Source organism: Zootoca vivipara, chromosome 12 (assembly GCF_965207765.1).
Source record: "Zootoca vivipara chromosome 12, rZooViv2.hap1.1, whole genome shotgun sequence".
In the NCBI taxonomy this organism is placed as follows: domain Eukaryota; kingdom Metazoa; phylum Chordata; class Lepidosauria; order Squamata; family Lacertidae; genus Zootoca; species Zootoca vivipara.
The window spans coordinates 3,013,501-3,031,200 of record NC_142595.1 but is presented as its reverse complement, the minus strand read 5'-3'; the positions used below and the strand labels follow the sequence as shown (position 1 = coordinate 3,031,200).

The following is a 17,700-nucleotide window of genomic DNA, read 5'->3' as shown; positions in this document are numbered from 1 at the left end:
TTGTTCCTTGGGATGCCACTGAAGGGTGAACGGATGGAGAGGGAGATTTGAACTCAGAAGAAGGCAGAAAAAGGTGTGGCGCTGGAGGAAGGCCTGACTCTGGAGGATCCACAGCCTTCCCAGCCCCCCCCCAACAGGACCTCAGACCAGGGAGAAAAATATGCCAGCAGGTAGCTAATTTTCCTTCCCTTGTTTGCAATGGAAGGGAAATTGTGAAAGAAAGAAAACACTGGAAAAAGGACGGAGGAGCCCAAGAGCACTCCTTTCCCCCTTACTGCACTTCCACCCTGCTGGCAAGAGCCCAGGAGGGCACTGTGTAAGGTGGCTCAGCCGCCTCTGCTTCTCTCTGTCCCACCTTAGGATTGCAGCCTTAGCCTAGGGCAGAACAGAAATTTGTCCTCCTTCTCTTAGCATCGTGCTGAGCTGGCAGGATGTGGGAAGAACACTCTTGCCCTTCTCTGTCCCCATATCTCTATTTTTAAAAACCATTTGCATCTCCTGGTTTGGGGAGATAGGGGGAAGGCTATGGATCCTCCAGAACTGCCCCACAGCCCCTTTTTAGCCCTTCTGGTGTCAGAGCTCTGATACTGATTCTGGCCAGGGAGGCACAACCCAACACTGGATCTCCCTCTCTGAGACTGGAGCTCCGAGACCCTCCCAGAAGCCAAAGGACTTCAGTCTCAAGGATATAATTCTAGGCATATTACTTTAATGGCACCTTTGATTATATAATATTTTTTAATGGAAGTTGCCTTGTGAAGGCTATGTCCTGAAAGATGATCCAAGAACAAATAAATGTACTTGGAAGGATGTCCCATTGAACAAACTTCTGAATAAATTTGCACAGGATAAAGTTGCAGGTTACGGTGTTGACATGTTTATGAATGATATTATATTTTCAACCAAAAGCAAAAATTTCCTGTCTGGAAGATACTTAATGTGAAAAATAAACAAACAAATAAATATTCTGTGTGTGTGTCTATGTGTGTGATTACGTGTACACACACACACACACACACACACACACACACACACACACACACACACAGCACTGAGCTCAGGGTAGCTGCCCAAATTGGAAATCCTTGAGTTTCTGTTTTGTTCTCTGTGACATGTAGAAGGTACCTAATGTCCTCATGTCCTTACACGTGCAGTGGGTGTGCAGGATGTGCCCAAGCACACTCTATCTATCTATCTATCTATCTATCTATCTATCTATCTATCTATCTATCTATCTATCTATCATCTATCATCTATCTCTATTTATTTAAAGCAGTGATCAAGGTGGGCAGAAAGAAACACAGGCAGAATAAAAGACTGGAATGGACCTGCAGCTTCTGCCTGCAACTGTCTCTGGATGCAATGGTGGGTGATTGGCTCCAGCGCAGGCAGTAAGGGAGGAAGAGGGACTCCCTCCTTTGCAGACAAAAGGTGCTGAGCCATTCCAGCCTTTTCCTTCTGCCCCCACTGTCTCTCTCTGAGTTCCGGTTACCACCTTTTGTGGAGAGAGCTCTGTAGGGTGAAGGGCTGCTTTTGCGGCAAGCAAGCAAAAGGTGGGAGGGGTCATCCTGTCCCCGGCACTCCAGATCTGACACAGGTATTTTTATCGGAAGGAATAATCTCCTGTTTTGGCTTCTTGCCCACTCTCGTCATAGTTGTTTGATTAGCATTTTGTCCCTTCACCTCTTCTTTGATCTACTTGCCATTCTTCCCTCCCCATTCCCTTCATTTAAATAAATAAATAAATGGAATTCCCTGGGTGTGCCGCCTATAATGCTGTGTTTTTTCTGTGCACTGCTTGGTGCTGGTGGCCAAACGCTTAGTGGGATGACATCCAGCCATGGGCAAGTGGCATTCTATGCTATGGAGGCCGAAACTCCAGCGTGGAACCTGCCACCCTCCTAGAGTTGTCAGAGATGCAGTTGAGAAAGGAGATGTAGAATGAAGGGGAAAACAGTGAAGGAGAAGCTAGCAATATACTGGAACATGTTATTTCTCATGCCTATGAGCTGCATTCATCATTTTGTTTCGTTTAAATATTACAGAAAACATAAGGAACGTAAACACATGTCCTAGAGACTCAATCTGGCCCCTAACAACTTCCTATCAGGTCCCCAGCATAATTCACAATTCCAAGCATTTCAGATACATTGTAGAATCATAGCAAATGGCTCTTCACCACCAGTCTCAGTGTGAATAACAGAATATTTATCAGAGTCCCTCCTTTGCTTTGCTTCAGACACAACCAAGGAACTCTTTACATTAGAAAGCCCTTGGACTCAGACTCTGGATTTTATGGTACATAAAAAGGGAAGAGTCTGCCAAAGTCTGTTGCTGCTCACATTAGGAAGGCAAGAGTTAAATAGTTCTTAGCCTTTGTTTCCGCTTGCACTTGAGTAGTTCAGTAGGTCAGATTAATATTGCTTGCCCATCAGACCCTGCTCAGTTCAAAATAAGCCATGTTAAAAATTAGCTGTCAAGCTGAGATGTGGGTTTTTTTAAAAGGTTTTATCTGATAATAACTGAATACTTTATACGCCAGTCTTCAGTGTGGCAGCTTTTAAGCTTCTCACCTTCCCATGGTGAAGCCACTACAAATGCCACTACAGAAGCCATTACAGAGATATGTAATATTTACAGCTCATGCAGTCTCTTGAGACTCCCAACATAGGGCTTGCAAGTGGCAGACTCCTTTGATTACAGAGCGCTTCGCAACTCCCAACATTTTTTCCATGAGCTAAAAACATGCTCAGTGCCACATTCAGCTGCCAAATTGGAAAGACCCCATTCATTTACCTTTGTAAATTCAGAATGTATTTTACTTGCATATTCTCTCAAGACTCTTTGTTTACATATGGTAGCCATTTTATGAAGATACATTTGCCACATAAGTACATAAGATACATGTTTTAAAATGGAAGGTGACTGTTACAAATCCCACCTAGAAATTCAACAAAAGAAAACACCTTCTGGTTCTATAGTATCCGTAGTGTAGGATTGCTGAGCAGTTGTCTTCTTTGCCAAAGGGCATTAAATGATCTCTTAAATTCCATTCCATGAAAACATCAAAAGAACCACGAGAGTTCACAAGCTTTTCTAAGTGAATCAGGTATAGGTTTGTTCACTAGAATAAACATTATCTGGTGAGCAGCGAGCTGCAGCTCCATTAATAAGTGTTTTATTTTATTTGCATGCTTTAGCTGTCCGGAAGATCTTAAATTGTTATCTTCAGAGATCCAGATGCATGCCATGTGGTGTTTGTACAACTAAAAATGAAGGGGTCTATTCTCATCTCGATGGGTGGGGAATCCCTGAACACCAAGAGAAGAACATATCCTTAAGGGTTAAAGGAGGGAACACATGTTTATTTGATCACAGGGCTTAAGGTACTGGTTTATATTCATTATATAGACGGCTGATTGCAATACTGGAAAACTTTTTTGAATCTGGAAACTGACCACCACATCTATCTGACCTCTAGTTTTGCTTTGATATTTGAACCTGGCAGAAGAGTACACACACTTTTGCCATAAAAGTAAGCCTATGGAGGTTGTTCCATTTACTGTCAGGTCTATGGGTGGCCCACAGAACTGACAGACAAATATTTGGCGGCCCCAAAATATCCAGAAGGGCCCCCCAGGATCTCTTACTAAATGGCCGATAGTGTTGCCAGGACAGCACTTTGAGTGGGCTGTGCAAATCAAGAGCCAATTCTGAAAGGAATCATAGGGCACACACATACACCTGCAATTGTACACCCTTGAAATTTTTGGGAACCCCCAAAATATGCTGTGTCCTGAGTGATGCTGTGAATTGTGTATGCAAAAGTTGAAAGAGAGCTTTGTCTGATGTGAGAAATGCTTAATCTTCTGAGTGAATACATGCAACAACATATTTCTGAGATGGCAGCTTGACGTGAGAAAGGACATTTTAGAAAAAAACATTACATATTGTAATTCTCTGTGCTGACATGATTTAGTAGTAGAGTTGGAAAGTATAATAGTACCGTATATTTTCTTCTAGTGCTCAGAAGTACTAGCTGAGAATCAAATCAAGCATTTTTGCGAAATTAGAATGCAATGGGAAGCAGACACTCCAACTCAGAGTCAGGGGTAGGGCATTTCCCCTCTTTTAAACCCAATTCCTCTTTGAAATCAAGCATCTGTTTAATAGACATTCTCTTACAAGTATTAGAACAGTACTGGTTGTAGGTTACACTGATGGGCACAAATATCCCTTTTTTAAAAAATCAGGTAATGTTACTAAAAAGGCTAGTTTGGGGCTAATTTACTACTCTCCATGGTTACAGTTGTTGTGATGGTACAGGATTGAACCAGGGCAGGTACATCCAGCTCCTACGAAGCACAGTGGACTTCAAGAACAACCTTGCTTACAAAATGAACTTACCTTGCGTTAATGAGGTACTGTGCTAGGCTGATGTTTGCAGGCGATCCTGTGATTGTTACTTGTCGTTCTGCTGAGCCTTCTGTGGCATTTGCAATCTTGATCTGCGCTCCTGACATTTGCCTGATTTCATTTATCTTACTGCCTTGTCTGCCAATGATGCAACCTATTAGCTAAAACAGGACAAAAACAGAGAGTTTAGGGCAAGAGATGGAAGCAAAAGAAAAATCTTCTCACAGCAAATTGGGGGGGGGGGGAATAATCCAAGCTGCAATCCAAGCGGCTAAGCCTACTATAAGATGACCTTAGGCAGCAGAGCCAAGTACCATTAAAGGACAGGCAGTGGTTAATTTTACTAGAAATTATATTTTTCTACTGTGTGGCCACTTAGATTTTCCACCACAAGCGCCAAAATATTTCGGTCAGATCTGGATTCATTGGTCTTTGTCAAGGGGCATAGATCTCTAAAAACTGAACAAAATAGCTTTAAGTCTGCAGGGATTGCTTTTCAAGCTACGGTATTGTATTTTAGTTTCTTCAACTTTTTCACTGACTAGGACACAGGATGGAATGTGTAAGATATCCTCTTATACTTTTCAAAGCATCTTGTACATCAATTATTCCTGGCATCAATTTTCTTGAGAGACAATGGAGTGTGCCTACCAGGGGTGAAGTGTGTAGGGAGGTCCCAGGCTACCCAGACAACAAGACCCTCCTCTTGGCCTTGCTGATGTGGTCCAAAGGAAAGTAGACACCAGCTTGGCTGCAGGAGTTGGCGGAAGGAGGCGTACAAGTGAAACTCGGAAAATTAGAATATCGTCAAAAAGTGCATTTATCTCAGTAACGCAACGTAAAAGGTGAAACCAATATATGAGATAGATGCATGACATGCAAAGCAAGATATGTCAAGCCATTATTTGTTGTAATTATTTGTCGTTAGGCAGGTCAATTATAAATGAAATGTAATAGCAATGTTTATTTTTGTATTATTGTAACTACTGATAAGGGACCCAGGTGGCGCTGTGGTTAAACCACTGAGCCTAGGGCTTGCTGATCAGAAGGTCGGCGATTCGAATCCCTGTGACGGGGTGAGCTCCCGTTGCTTGGTCCCAGCTCCTGCCAACCTAGCAGTTCGAAAGCACGTCAAAATGCAAGTAGATAAATAGGAGCGGGAAGGTAAACGGCATTTCCATGTGCTGCTCTGGTTTGCCAGAAGCGGCTTTGTCATGCTGGCCACATGACCTGGAAGCTATACACCGGCTCCCTCGGCCAATAATGCGAGATGAGCACGCAACCCCAGAGTCGGTCACGACTGGACCTAATGGTCAGGGGTCCCTTTACCTTTTTAACTACAGTACTGATATTTGTTTTATTACTGTGGAATTTCCAAAAGAAAGCATTTGTAAAAATTAAAAGAAAAATAAAAAATAAAAAGTTGCATTACTGAAATAAATGCACTTTTCGACGATATTCAAATTTTCCGAGTTTCACCTGTACAAGGCACCATCTAAGCATCTTAGGGTCTCCACTCCAGATTTGTGTAAGGTTTACTCCACTCCTTAGACTTTTCTTCTCCTGAAGACATCCCACAAGGCAGGGGAGGTTTAGGATCAAAGTTTTCTTTCTCCTAGATGGGCTCCCTTCCCAGGTGGACGAGCCCCACCTGCCCTTCATTTCCCCACCAACACCTGCAGAAACCACCTTCTTCACCATTGCACCCACTCTTGGTCTTGTCTGTTCAAACCACCAGAGCCTGTCTTTGCATGCAGGGGAAGTCCCTAGCTCACCAAGGATTTGAGACCCATTGACTCCCCTCACCTGGTTTAGCTGGCCAGTCAAAGCTGTTCCTGGGATTGTGGCTGCTGTCACATGCTGACAGCTTTTAGGAGCCACAGGTGACAGCTGAGTGCAGGGTGGGGACCAAAGGTGGGCAAACTACCCAAGAAGGAACACGACGTGTCCCCCCACCAGAGGTACTTCCCCCTTCCCTAACACCCCTAATAGCTCTATATAAATACCAGATGATAATGATCATGGTGAAGCGAGGAATCTAAATGTACTCAATAAACAAACAAACAAACAAACAAACAAACAAACAAGAAAGTAAGAAATATCCTCATTAAAAATAAAATGCACACTACTTAGAAAGTCAGGAATTCAAATGAAAATGCTATTAAGTGGTTAACTTATGCAAAATAAGGTTAGCAATAAAGGTTGGCAACTTTTTTCCTAACCAGGTCCCTACATCTTTTAAGGGGGTTGCTAGTGTTTACTGCTCCTTGCTGCTGATCTGCCTAGGTCATAGGGTGACATTAGCGGGGGGGGGCTCACATTGGCCCCCATGCCCTACTCTCACTCCAGCTGATTTATACACATTGTAAAAGGCACAGGAGCCAGCCAGGCTGCGAGTTTTCAAGAACTGACAAGTCTAGTCTTAAAGGTTGCAATAGAAAAAGAGGGAATCCAGTCGATGAAGAACCCACTAGCCTCCCTAATCTCTCACATCTTCCCCTGAAGGCTCTTTTGTGCATTAAAAGCTGCCCATTAGAAAACAACCACTGTGTTCCTCAGAGATATTTCCTCCTCCCCTGCATGCCTCTCAAACTATCCTCCTTTTTCTCCTCCGTAACTCATTTCACACCTAACTTCTGTGTCCTGACCTACCTGAACTGTAAACACTTCAAGGTTGAGAAGCCTGGTCTGACAGTACTTTCATATCTCAGACCACTTCATAAGCACTCACAACTATGGTAAAGGTAAAGGCGCCCCTGACCATCAGGTCTAGTTGTGTCCGACTCTAGGGTTGCGGCGCTCATCTCGCTCTATAGGCCGAGGGAGCCGGCGTTTGTCCACAGACAGCTTCCGGGTCATGTGGCCAGCATGACAAAGCTGCTTCTGGCGAACCAGAGCAGCGCACGGAAACGCCGTTTACCTTCCCGCCGGAGCGGTCCCTATTTATCTACTTGCACTTTGATGTGCTTTCGAACTGCTAGGTGGGCAGGAGCTGGGACTGAGCAACAGGAGCTCACCCCGTTGCAGGGATTCGAACCGCCGACCTTCTGATCAGCAAGCCCTAGACTCTGTGGTTTAAACCACAGCGCCACCTGGTTCCCTCTCACAACTACGGTATCACCTCCAAAGTGTTTTTTCTTCTTAAGTTGTTCTCAAAAAATCCTGTGTGGATTTTAAAGGATATATTCCGATTTGTCCTTAAACACGTGGAGATGGGATGGAACAGGTGGTGTTTTTCATGACGCATCAGCCCAACACAGATTTTGTTATTGGGTCACCCCTAGTAAAGGGTGTCCTTAGATGGAGAGGCAATCAGAGTCTTCAGTGACAAAAGCAGATCAAGGAGTACCCACAGACTTATGCACAGTTTTAGGAGAACATCACCTGAACAAGCTGAACATCACACACCTGAGCAGACAAACCTCCTATTAACAGTACCTCTACCTTGTCTGGATTAAGCTTTGGTTCATTGGGTTACATCTAGTCTCATTGACTCACCCAAATTTAATAAAAAGGAGAACTTTTCTTTTTTTCTTGGGTTTTATAAACAAGAATAATGTTATACAAGCAAGTATACCAAGTTTTCTCAGGTCATTCATATATCACAAAAACAGCATAAAAAAGGAGAACTTGAGTTGTGTGCCCTCTATCTCACTCCAAACCTCCAGATGAACTCACTCAGTGCCTTCATGCAGTGGTTAAGAAACATGAGAGATAGAATAGAACTCTGTGGAACCCCAAAGCACAAGTGCCAGGAAGTCAGTCGAACAACAGACCCCCAGCTCCACCTTCTGGAATCAGCCATCCAAGTAGAAACAGAACTACTGCAAAGAGGGCCCCCAGTTCCCAGACCCAGCTCAAAAGAAGGATACCACGGCCGTAAGGATACAGGTGAAACTCGGAAAATTAGAATATCGTCGAAAAGTGCATTTGCAGTGGTGCCTCACAAGACGAAAGTAATTCGTTCCGCGAGTCGCTTCATCTTGCGATAATTTCGTCTGGCGAAGCACGGTTTGCCGTGGCAAAAACCAACAACAACAACAAACCCGTCGAAAAACTTCGTCTTGCGAAGCGCGGCCATAGAAAACTTCGTCTTGCGAGTCACCAAAAACATCACAAAACGCTTTTGTCTTGCGAGTTTTTTTGTTGCGCGAGGCATTCGTCTTGCAAGGTACCACTGTATTTCAGTAATGCAACTTATTATTTTTTATTTTTCTTTTAATTTTTACAAATGCTTTCTTTTGGAAATTCCACAATAATAAAACAAATATTTACAATAATACAAATATAAACAAAAATAAACATCACTATTACATTTCATTAATAACATTCCATTTATAATTGACCCACCTAACGAGAAATAATTGCAATTACAACAAATAACATATCTTGCTTTGCATGTCATGCATCTATCTCATAAATTGGTTTCACCTTTTAAGTTGCGTTACTGAAGTTGCGTTAAGTTGCGTTACTGAAATACTGTAAATACACTTTTCGACGATATTCTAATTTTCCAAGTTTCGCCTGTATTTCCCTTAGCTGGGCAGGGCAGATGGCTCTGCATTCATGGTTCAGTTAAAATTTGAACTAGGGACTCCTCAGTTCACTCCGAGCAACTATGCTATATCAACTATGATAGGTAAGAGATATAAACCAATCTCAAGAAGAAGATAAATTAAGTGTACTTACATCATTTGGAATAGTGAGCTCATGGGAACTGGTTGGAGTATTGGTATCCAATCCTAGATTTGAAGGACGAAAGAGGGGGGAAATTACAACGGTGATTTTGAAACAGGGAGAAGCAAAAACTGTGGCATTCATAAGTTTTTTTTGTTTTAAAAAGTGGAGCAAAGAAAAATATTGAGCCGCTAGCTCAACAGAAAATAAAGCCAGAACTGCAGATATTAGAGCTATGTACTAATTGGAATGTAATTTTTAAAAAGACATTGGCTCCTACCAAAATAACAAAAGAATATATATATATATAATGCTGTTAAAGGAAAATAGAAAACTGTAGATTTCAATTAGCAATAAAGTTAGAAATCCAACACTTGGTTGTAAAAAATAAATAGATGGCTCAAATTCAAACTTCCAGAAAATAAAAAGTGGGAATCTAAAGCCAAATATATATATATGAAAACTGAAAAAATACATAAATATGGGGAGAAACTAGGCAGGCTATAATGTTATACAGGGGATTAGTCAATTTGCAGAGGGTTGGAAAGAAGGGTGTTTTAAAGGAGAAGGGATGTAATACCATTAAGGTTGCAATAGGCTAGATTAAATTTGGATGGATAAAAGGGAAGTGCTTAGGAAATGCAATTAATGTGTTAACACTCAAAATTACAGATTTACACAGTCCACAATAGTACAAGGAACAGATTCAGGAGCAGGGAGTTAATGAAAAGAATAAGGAAAAGAGTGCAGTACTTCTTAAATAAATTTATTTATTTATCAGATACACCATATATCCATGCCAGTTCGACTTTATCCATTTTAATTTTTTGTAAGCAAAAGTTTCAACAGCTTACAGGTGTTTTATTTTCTTTGTGTACCCAACAAATTTGTCCATTTAAATTAGATTATTATGCCCAAATTCAGCCAATTCCCTCATAATATATAAATGTCATGTCAACTGATTTACTGAACTCAATTCAGTTTCCCACAAAAGTTGTGATGTATGTGATAAAAATGTTATTAATTGCCACTCAAAGTATGTGCCAGTGTGCAGAGCTTGTCTTTTGAAAATATGTAAATCTATAATTCCGCTGAAACAAATTTAATTATTTCAAACATAGTCAATACACTAAATTTAACATAGGGTTGCCATACGTCCAGAATTTTAGAAAATTGGCAAAATGTCCAGGATGCTGAGGTAAATCTCAAAACAACTTTCCTAAAAGAATCTCAACAACTTTGAGTTTCATTCCCCCCCCTTCATTAAGAAAATATATTTGTGGCTGAAGAGGGCATTTTGTTCAATCATTAAGGCAGAAGAAGGTATTCCAGGTAATTCATTAATACAGTGGAACCTCGGTTTATGAACACCTCGGTTTATGAATTTTCGGTTTACGAACGCTGCGGACCCATCTGGAACGGATTAATTCACTTTCCATTACTTTCAATGGGAAAGTTCGCTTCAGTTTATGAACGCTTCAGTTTATGAACAGACTTCTGGAACCAATTGTGTTCATAAACCGAGGTACCACTGTATAGAAATTCAGTAATAACTTGAATCTGCAAAAAAATGTATCAATATTTCGTTCCAGTTTATGCAGGCTCCCTTTGAAAAGCAATGTGCACTTTTGACCATCAAAAACTGCAGGCACATGGCACATCCTCAGTGGCTCATAACAACATTTGAGGCCTGATAAAAGAAACCCCAGTTCTTAAGTTGGTGGTAAAATTGAGGTAAAGCACATGAAAACCCAGAACAAAGCAAAAATGTTTAGCAACGACAAAAGAAATCTGATAAAGGGAGCCACAGGAGGGGGAAAAGCGTAACAACCAACAGAGATTAATGAGTAAAAACAAAAGGAGCATTGGCCATTGGCTACATTTAGCGACCCAAATGTTGCAATGGCCCATGGGAAACAAAGCTGTTAAGAAGAAGGACATCCCCAGGGAGTCACGGGTACGTACCAGGGAAACCAGGGGTGGTCTGCCCAAGGGGAGTAAAGGGGGGATGCTGCATAGCCAACTGGTGAAGCTTGGTCAACTGCAGGGCAGGATGGGAAATTAGAACTAACCAATCAAATGGAATTATTTCAGAGTAGAAAAAAAACCATCTTAACACGTTTCAAAACTGGATTAATTAAAATTAAATAATAAAAAAGTTTTAAATCATTCACTCTAGTCTACTAATAGAAAAGTAAGTTAAAATTACATTGCTACCGTTATTACATGTAAAAGGCTACTGTTAATATCTTCAACTACTGTTCTGTATAATATTTACAATTTAAAAACCAAAATGTATAACATGCATAAAATGGGTTAATTTGTATCTGGGCCACTGTACTTTCTATAGCAACGCTGGCACAAAGTTATCTGAGAAACCTAGCATTTGACTAAATGTTTCACTGCTAAGGAGGGCCATTCATAGATGCTTCCTTGACATTTAGATACTCAGAAAGTAATGCTGCCCAGAACAAATAGAAGAGAAAATAGAAAACGGAAAGCAATTTACATGCGTTGGACTCACGTCTGGATGAGGGATAGCATACTGCCCTTGAATTGTGAATGCCTGCAAAGGACAAAGACACATGAAAGATTCTCAGCAGTCATGTTTCAGAATAGTTTGTGCTTCAATTTTTTATTGTATGTTTTAAGAAAGTGTGCTTATTTTCAATTTATGAATAAACATTGAAAGCTTAAGGCCTACAATCCAGAAACTTTGGCTTGCCCAATTCTTTGACGTGTGGAGTGGGGTGTCCTATATCAAAATCTGCTTTTGGAAGTCCCTTTTGTTTCAAAAGTGGTTTGTAATGCACAGGGCCGTCTTAAGCACCTCTGGCGCCATGGTGCGACGGATCCCTCCGGCGCCCCGTTTTCCAGTGTGGTGGGCAGCCGGGCGGCCGGGCTCAGCGCACAACACAGCTGCCGAGGGCGCTGCTGTGCGACGGGCGGGCGGGCTTAGCGCGCAGCGCTGCTGCCGAGGGCGCTGCTGCGAGGCGGAGCGGCCGGCGGGCGGGTGGGCGCAGCTGCGAGGCGCCCCCCTGTCGGGCCGGCACCATGGCGCCCTGCGCCACCCAGCCTGGCCGTAGGGCCGGCCCTGGTAATGCAACTGGAGTGGGTGGCAGGGAGTGCTGCCCATGTTTCTAAAGGTGTTACATAGGAATATTCCAAAGTAGCCCAATTTGGACAGTTATTTTCAGTTATGGGTCTCCAGAATTGTGTACCTGACAGTAAATACACAGATATTCTTGGAATTGAAGAGCCCGAAAGGCATTTTCTAAACAAAGATTTAATTTTGTGAAAGTATTTGCTCAGTATGAGAATTGAAATTCCTCTTAAAATATAAACTACAGTAGTCTAGGTCAGTGTTTCTCAACCTTTTTTGGGCAAAGGCACACTTGTTTCATGAAAAAAATCACGAGGCACACCACCATTAGAAAATGTTAAAAAAATTAACTCTGTGCCTATATTGACTATATATAAAGTAATTCTCCCACGGCACACCAGGCAACATCTCGCGGCACACTAGTGTGCCGCGGAGCAGTGGTTGAGAAACACTGGTCTAGGTATTATATTTATTTTAAGAGCATTGACTTATTGAATTTTAATACTTCTGTTGGAAGCCGCCCAGAATGGCTGGGGAAACCCAGCCAGATGGGCGGGGTATAAATAATAATAAAATATTATTATTATTATTATTATTATTATTATTATTATTATTATTATTATTATTATTATTATTTCCCCACAGGGTCAGGTTCAATGACTCCCATCTGTCAATGTCTATTGATACTTCAGGATATATTTTGTTGATGTTTAATGAAGCTATTTAGATAAGTTTTGTGTTATTAATATGCCTTGATATTTAATGATGTCTATGCAAATATGAGATTGATATTGTTTAAACGGTTGAACCAAAACGTTATTTCCTATTAACATCAACTCTGTTTTGGACCAGTTTATAGTATATCCAGAGATATTGCCAAACACATCTGTATGTTGCATTAATATTGGAACAGTGCCAATTTTTTAAGTTTATAAAACAGAATTCTATCCCTAGAATTCTGGTGCATAAATAACTAAAAATATTGGATTGGGACATTATTAACATGTGATACAAATGTAAGAGTATGTGATAAGTAGTCTGCTCTAAGGGTTATTTTATGCACAGGGTCTTGCATGCTTCCATATCTGACACACCCTACCAAATTAACCTGTTCCAGGCATGGCTTCCAACCTGGTTGGGGGAGGAGTAGTCATAGGAACAGAGGCATGGCAGGGAGCATGCTGGTGTTAAGGGCGGCACAGGTAAGATTTGGGGACAGCAACAACAGAATTACATCTATCACATCAGAATTACTAGAAAAGCAGTACTATACCAGACAGAAAAGTAGTAAAAGTTGAAAACTAACAGGCGCTGGCTGAGGTTGGGCCAAGACGGTGTGGTTTCCGGCTGAAGTCAAAATGGTGTCTGCTCTTACCTGGCCGCCTGCAAAAATTATGGGTGCAGAGGCAGGTTTGGGGCGGTAAGGAATGGTGGCACCTTTGGGTGGTGACTGAGGATGAAAAGATAAGGTAGTAAGAGAAAGTAAACAAGAGAAAGTAAAATTTGTTGCTTGCAAATTACAGGTGAAACTCGGGAAATTAGAATATCGTCGAAAAGTGCATTTATTTCAGTAACGCAACTTAAAAGGTGAAACCAATATACAGTGGTACCTTGGTTTATGAACACAATTGGTTCCGGAAGTCTGTTCATAAACTGAAGCGTTCATAAACTGAAGCGAACTTTTCCATTGAAAGTAATGGAAAGTGGATTAATCCGCTCCAGACGGTCCTCAGAGTACTTAAACTGAAGCGTTCATAAACTGAAGTGAACTTTCCCATTGAAAGTAATGGAAAGTGGATTAATCCGTTCCAGACGGGTCCGCGGAGTACTCAACCTGAAGCGTACTTAACCCGAAGCATGGGTGTAATTGGTTCCGGAAGTCTGTTCATAAACTGAAGCAAACTTTCCCAATGAAAGTAATGGAAAATGAATTAATCCGTTCCAGATGGGTCCGTGGCATTTGTAAACCGAAAATTCGTAAACTGAGGTGTTCATAAACCGAGGTTCCACTGTATGAGATAGATGCATGACATGTAAAGCAAGATATGTCAAGCCTTTATTTGTTGTAATTATAATTATTTGTCAGTAGGCGGGTCAATAATAAATGGAATGTAATTAATGAAATGTAATAGCGACGTTTATTTTTGTTTATATTTGTATTATTGTAACTATTTGTTTTATTACTGTGGAATTTCCAAAAGAAAGCATTTGTAAAAATAAAAATAAAAATAAAAAATAAAAAGTTGCATTACTGAAATAAATGCACTTTTCGACGATATTCTAATTTCCAGAGTTTCACCTGTATTGTTATGGTACTGACAATCCCCGAAATGTGATAGTGAAAGACTCAAAACAAGACTGATTGGTTTTTAACACCTCAGTTGTACAGGGTATTTGAAAAGTAATGATACACCCACATTCATAGTGGGTGTATAGTTACTTTTTAAACACCCCACATTTCTAGCCAGATATGGGAGTGCAGCATTTACATACATAGATGTTAAAAGTTTTTTGTTACATACTGTTCCCTGTTACAGTGGTACCTCTGGTTAAGAACTTAATTTGTTCCGGAGGTCCGTTCTTAGCCTGAAACTGTTCTTAACATGAGGTACCACTTTAGCTAATGGGGCCTCCCGCTGCCGCCGTGCAATTTCTGTTCCCATCTTGGGGCAAAGTTCTTAACCCAAGGTAGTACTTCCGAGTTAGCAGAGCCTGGAACTCGAAGTATTTGTAACCTGAGGTACCACTGTACTTGGTAGTAGAAAAGAAAGACTAACCAGGAAAACTGTGAGCCGCAATGGATTGATGTGCTCTACTGCCGAACAGAGGGCAACCCTCCAGAGTTCCATGTATAGCCCTCAGAGCTCTTCCCCAGGCCACATGCCATACTGGCCCAGCTTCTAAGTGTTTTGTCCTTGAACTCTGATAATGCCTCTTACATGTCTGACTAGAGGATAGAGAGGGGTGAGTGAGCGCATGAAGAAACTACCCTATGGTAAAGGTAAAGGTAAAGGGACCCCTGACCATTAGGTCCAGTCGTGACCAACTTGGGGGTTGCGCTCTCATCTTGCATTATTGGCCGAGGGAGCCAGCGTACAGCTTCCAGGTCATGTGGCCAGCATGACAAAGCCGCTTCTGGCAAACCAGAGCAGCACATGGAAACGCCATTTACCTTCCTGCTGTAGCGGTTCCTATTTATCTACTTGCATTTTGACGTGCTTTCGAACTGCTAGGTTGGCCTATGGTACAAAGGTAAAATCTACACCCATTGCTCCACCCATTTGCATGTGGCCCTCAGAGCTGCCCAGAAAGAAAAGCGACCATCGGACTGAAAATAATCTGAGTATCCTTCAATCACAGTTACCATATTTTTCGCTCCATAAGACGCAGCTGTCCAAAAAACGCACCTAATTTTTAGAGGAGGAAAGGGGGGAAGCCCTGGTTTTTTTGGGATCAGCTCAAAGTTGTGAGCTTCTTGCAGCTTCTTTTGCAAATGGGAAAAGCCACATTTTGGGGGGATCAGCCCACAGTTGTGCAGCTTTTTTGCAAAGGAGGGAAGCTCCATTTTTTTGAGCATCAGCTTCAAAGTTGTGCAGCTTCTTTTGCAAATGGGGAAAGCGCCATTTTTGGCGGGATCAGCTCACAGTTCTGCAGCTTTTTTGCAAAGGGGGAAAGATCCATTTTTGAGGATCAGCTCAAAGTTGCTGAGCTTACCTTGCAAAGGGAAAAAATCCTGTTTTATGGGGTTCAACTCACAGTTCTACATTTTCTATAGGAAAGGGAGCCATTTCTACAGTTTCCAGACAGATAATCTAATCAGCCATTCACATGCTGCTGCAGCCTCCTTCTGCAGAACATTCAACAAGGAGGCCTGGGCAAGGGGGCGGGGCCTGGAAGGGAGCTAGCATCCCTTATCTCCCTCCCCGATCTCTTGCACTCAGCTGCTGAGCGGGTTCTTTTCAACTCCCTGTTCCGCTCGTTAGCCTTTAGCTCTTCCTAAAAATATATATATATAAAAAGCACGATCTACTTTTCGCCCCTGGGCAATCCGGCTCCAGGGACCATGCATCCGCTCCATAAGACGCACAGACAGTTCCTTATACTTTTTAGGAGGAAAAAAGTGTGTCTTATGGAACGAAAAATACGGAACTCAGATCTGAAAGACAGCCTGCAACAAAAGCTCTTGATCGTTATTCTTAAAAACCTGCATCCTACCTCTAGCATTACCACACAGATTTGCTTCACACACTGAATAATGGCATCAGGAGTGCCTGATATTGTAACCGCACGTTCTGTGGAGTTTGGTAACATATCGCCAGCAACTTGCACTTGGGCTCCTGTAGACTTAAACACAAACAAAGGTGTTACAAGAAATGCACAGCTCACCACATCATGCAAACTTTCCTTCACTCACTGGCACGTTTTAGACATCTCACTCACCCATGGAGGAGGGACGTGTGAGGAGGGAATGGCCTCCTCCTAGCCGTGTGTGCTCCACTGCCTTTCTCCTCCTGGTGCATGGCTGGAGGGAGTTTGCAAGCTTTTGCCTGGCTGTACTTTGTCTTGTTGTTCAGACTGCCAAAGTGGGGCTAGTTTCAGGGACTGTCCCACATGCCTGCTGTGCTCTGCCTGCCACCCCCGCCAAAGCCTTGCAGCAATGGAAACATTCAAAGTTGGCTGTTGTTGCCACCACTTTCTGTTCCTTGTTGAAATTCTTTGGGATTAATTTAAATGGTTTGGGGTTTTTTTTACATACTGAATTTGTATCCCACTCTTTCTTCAAGGAGCTCAAGGTAATAATATCTCCTTATTTTCTCACAATTACCTTCTAAGGTAAGTTAGGCTGAGGGACAGTCTCTTCCCTAAGGCCACTCATTGAGCTCACTGAGGATTCAAACCCACATCTCCCTCATCCAAGTGAACTGCATCTCAGGTTCAGTGGAACACTACTGACTGAATGTCAATTAAAACCAGGAAACAATTTTATATGACAGATCCTTAAGCACTGGAGTATTTCATTGCTACAGATGCTGTATGGTTCTCCTTGAGTCTTTAATCTTTTCTTTTTGGTGATTTATTGCAGCCTTGGTTTTTGTAGTTAGCTGGAAGAGTAATTAAAACTAAGATTTTTACAAATAATTAAAGCACCGATTAAAAATACGGTAATTGGTGGTGCCTGAAAAAAAATTTCCAGCCTTGAAAATGAACACAATTCCTTGATGGGTGATTCTTTATTATTCAATATCTGCCTTTTATCATATGTTTGGTATGATATTTGGAGTATTTCATAATGGTGAAAGAATACTAATGGTGGCTGCTCAGGATCTGCATACAATCAGCTGTGAGTAGCCCAGTCATGGAATGAGCTAGTGATGTCCTCCTGCCTCTTCAGACTAGATAATTATCAAATGCAAGAAGAAGACATGGAAAGAGAATCATTGTCATTATATAACCTGCAGTGGCAGCCGGTGGGTTGGAGGTCAGGCATCTGAAGCGGTTGAGGA

General features: G+C 41.9%; 1 protein-coding gene across 13 annotated transcripts in view; it reads right to left on the bottom strand.

Moving 5' to 3' along the window:
• The window catches only part of LOC118095417 (poly(rC)-binding protein 3), a 249,935-nt gene that overhangs the window by 15,180 nt on the left and 217,055 nt on the right, over positions 1-17,700 (bottom strand). For 7 of the 13 annotated variants that reach the window (XM_088655488.1, XM_060282171.2, XM_088655490.1 and 4 more), the window contains 6 exons: positions 16,412-16,540; positions 13,470-13,646; positions 11,603-11,659; positions 11,059-11,134; positions 9,106-9,158; positions 4,408-4,577 (listed from right to left, as the gene is read on the bottom strand). In XM_088655488.1, the coding sequence (XP_088511614.1) occupies positions 4,408-4,577; positions 9,106-9,158; positions 11,059-11,134; positions 11,603-11,659; positions 13,470-13,646; positions 16,412-16,540 (662 nt within the window). Of the gene's footprint in view, positions 1-2,802; positions 3,337-4,407; positions 4,578-9,105; positions 9,159-11,058; positions 11,135-11,602; positions 11,660-13,469; positions 13,647-16,411; positions 16,541-17,700 lie in introns of those variants that run through there. The other 6 variants (XM_088655484.1, XM_088655485.1, XM_088655487.1 and 3 more) reach the window with 4 other exon arrangements.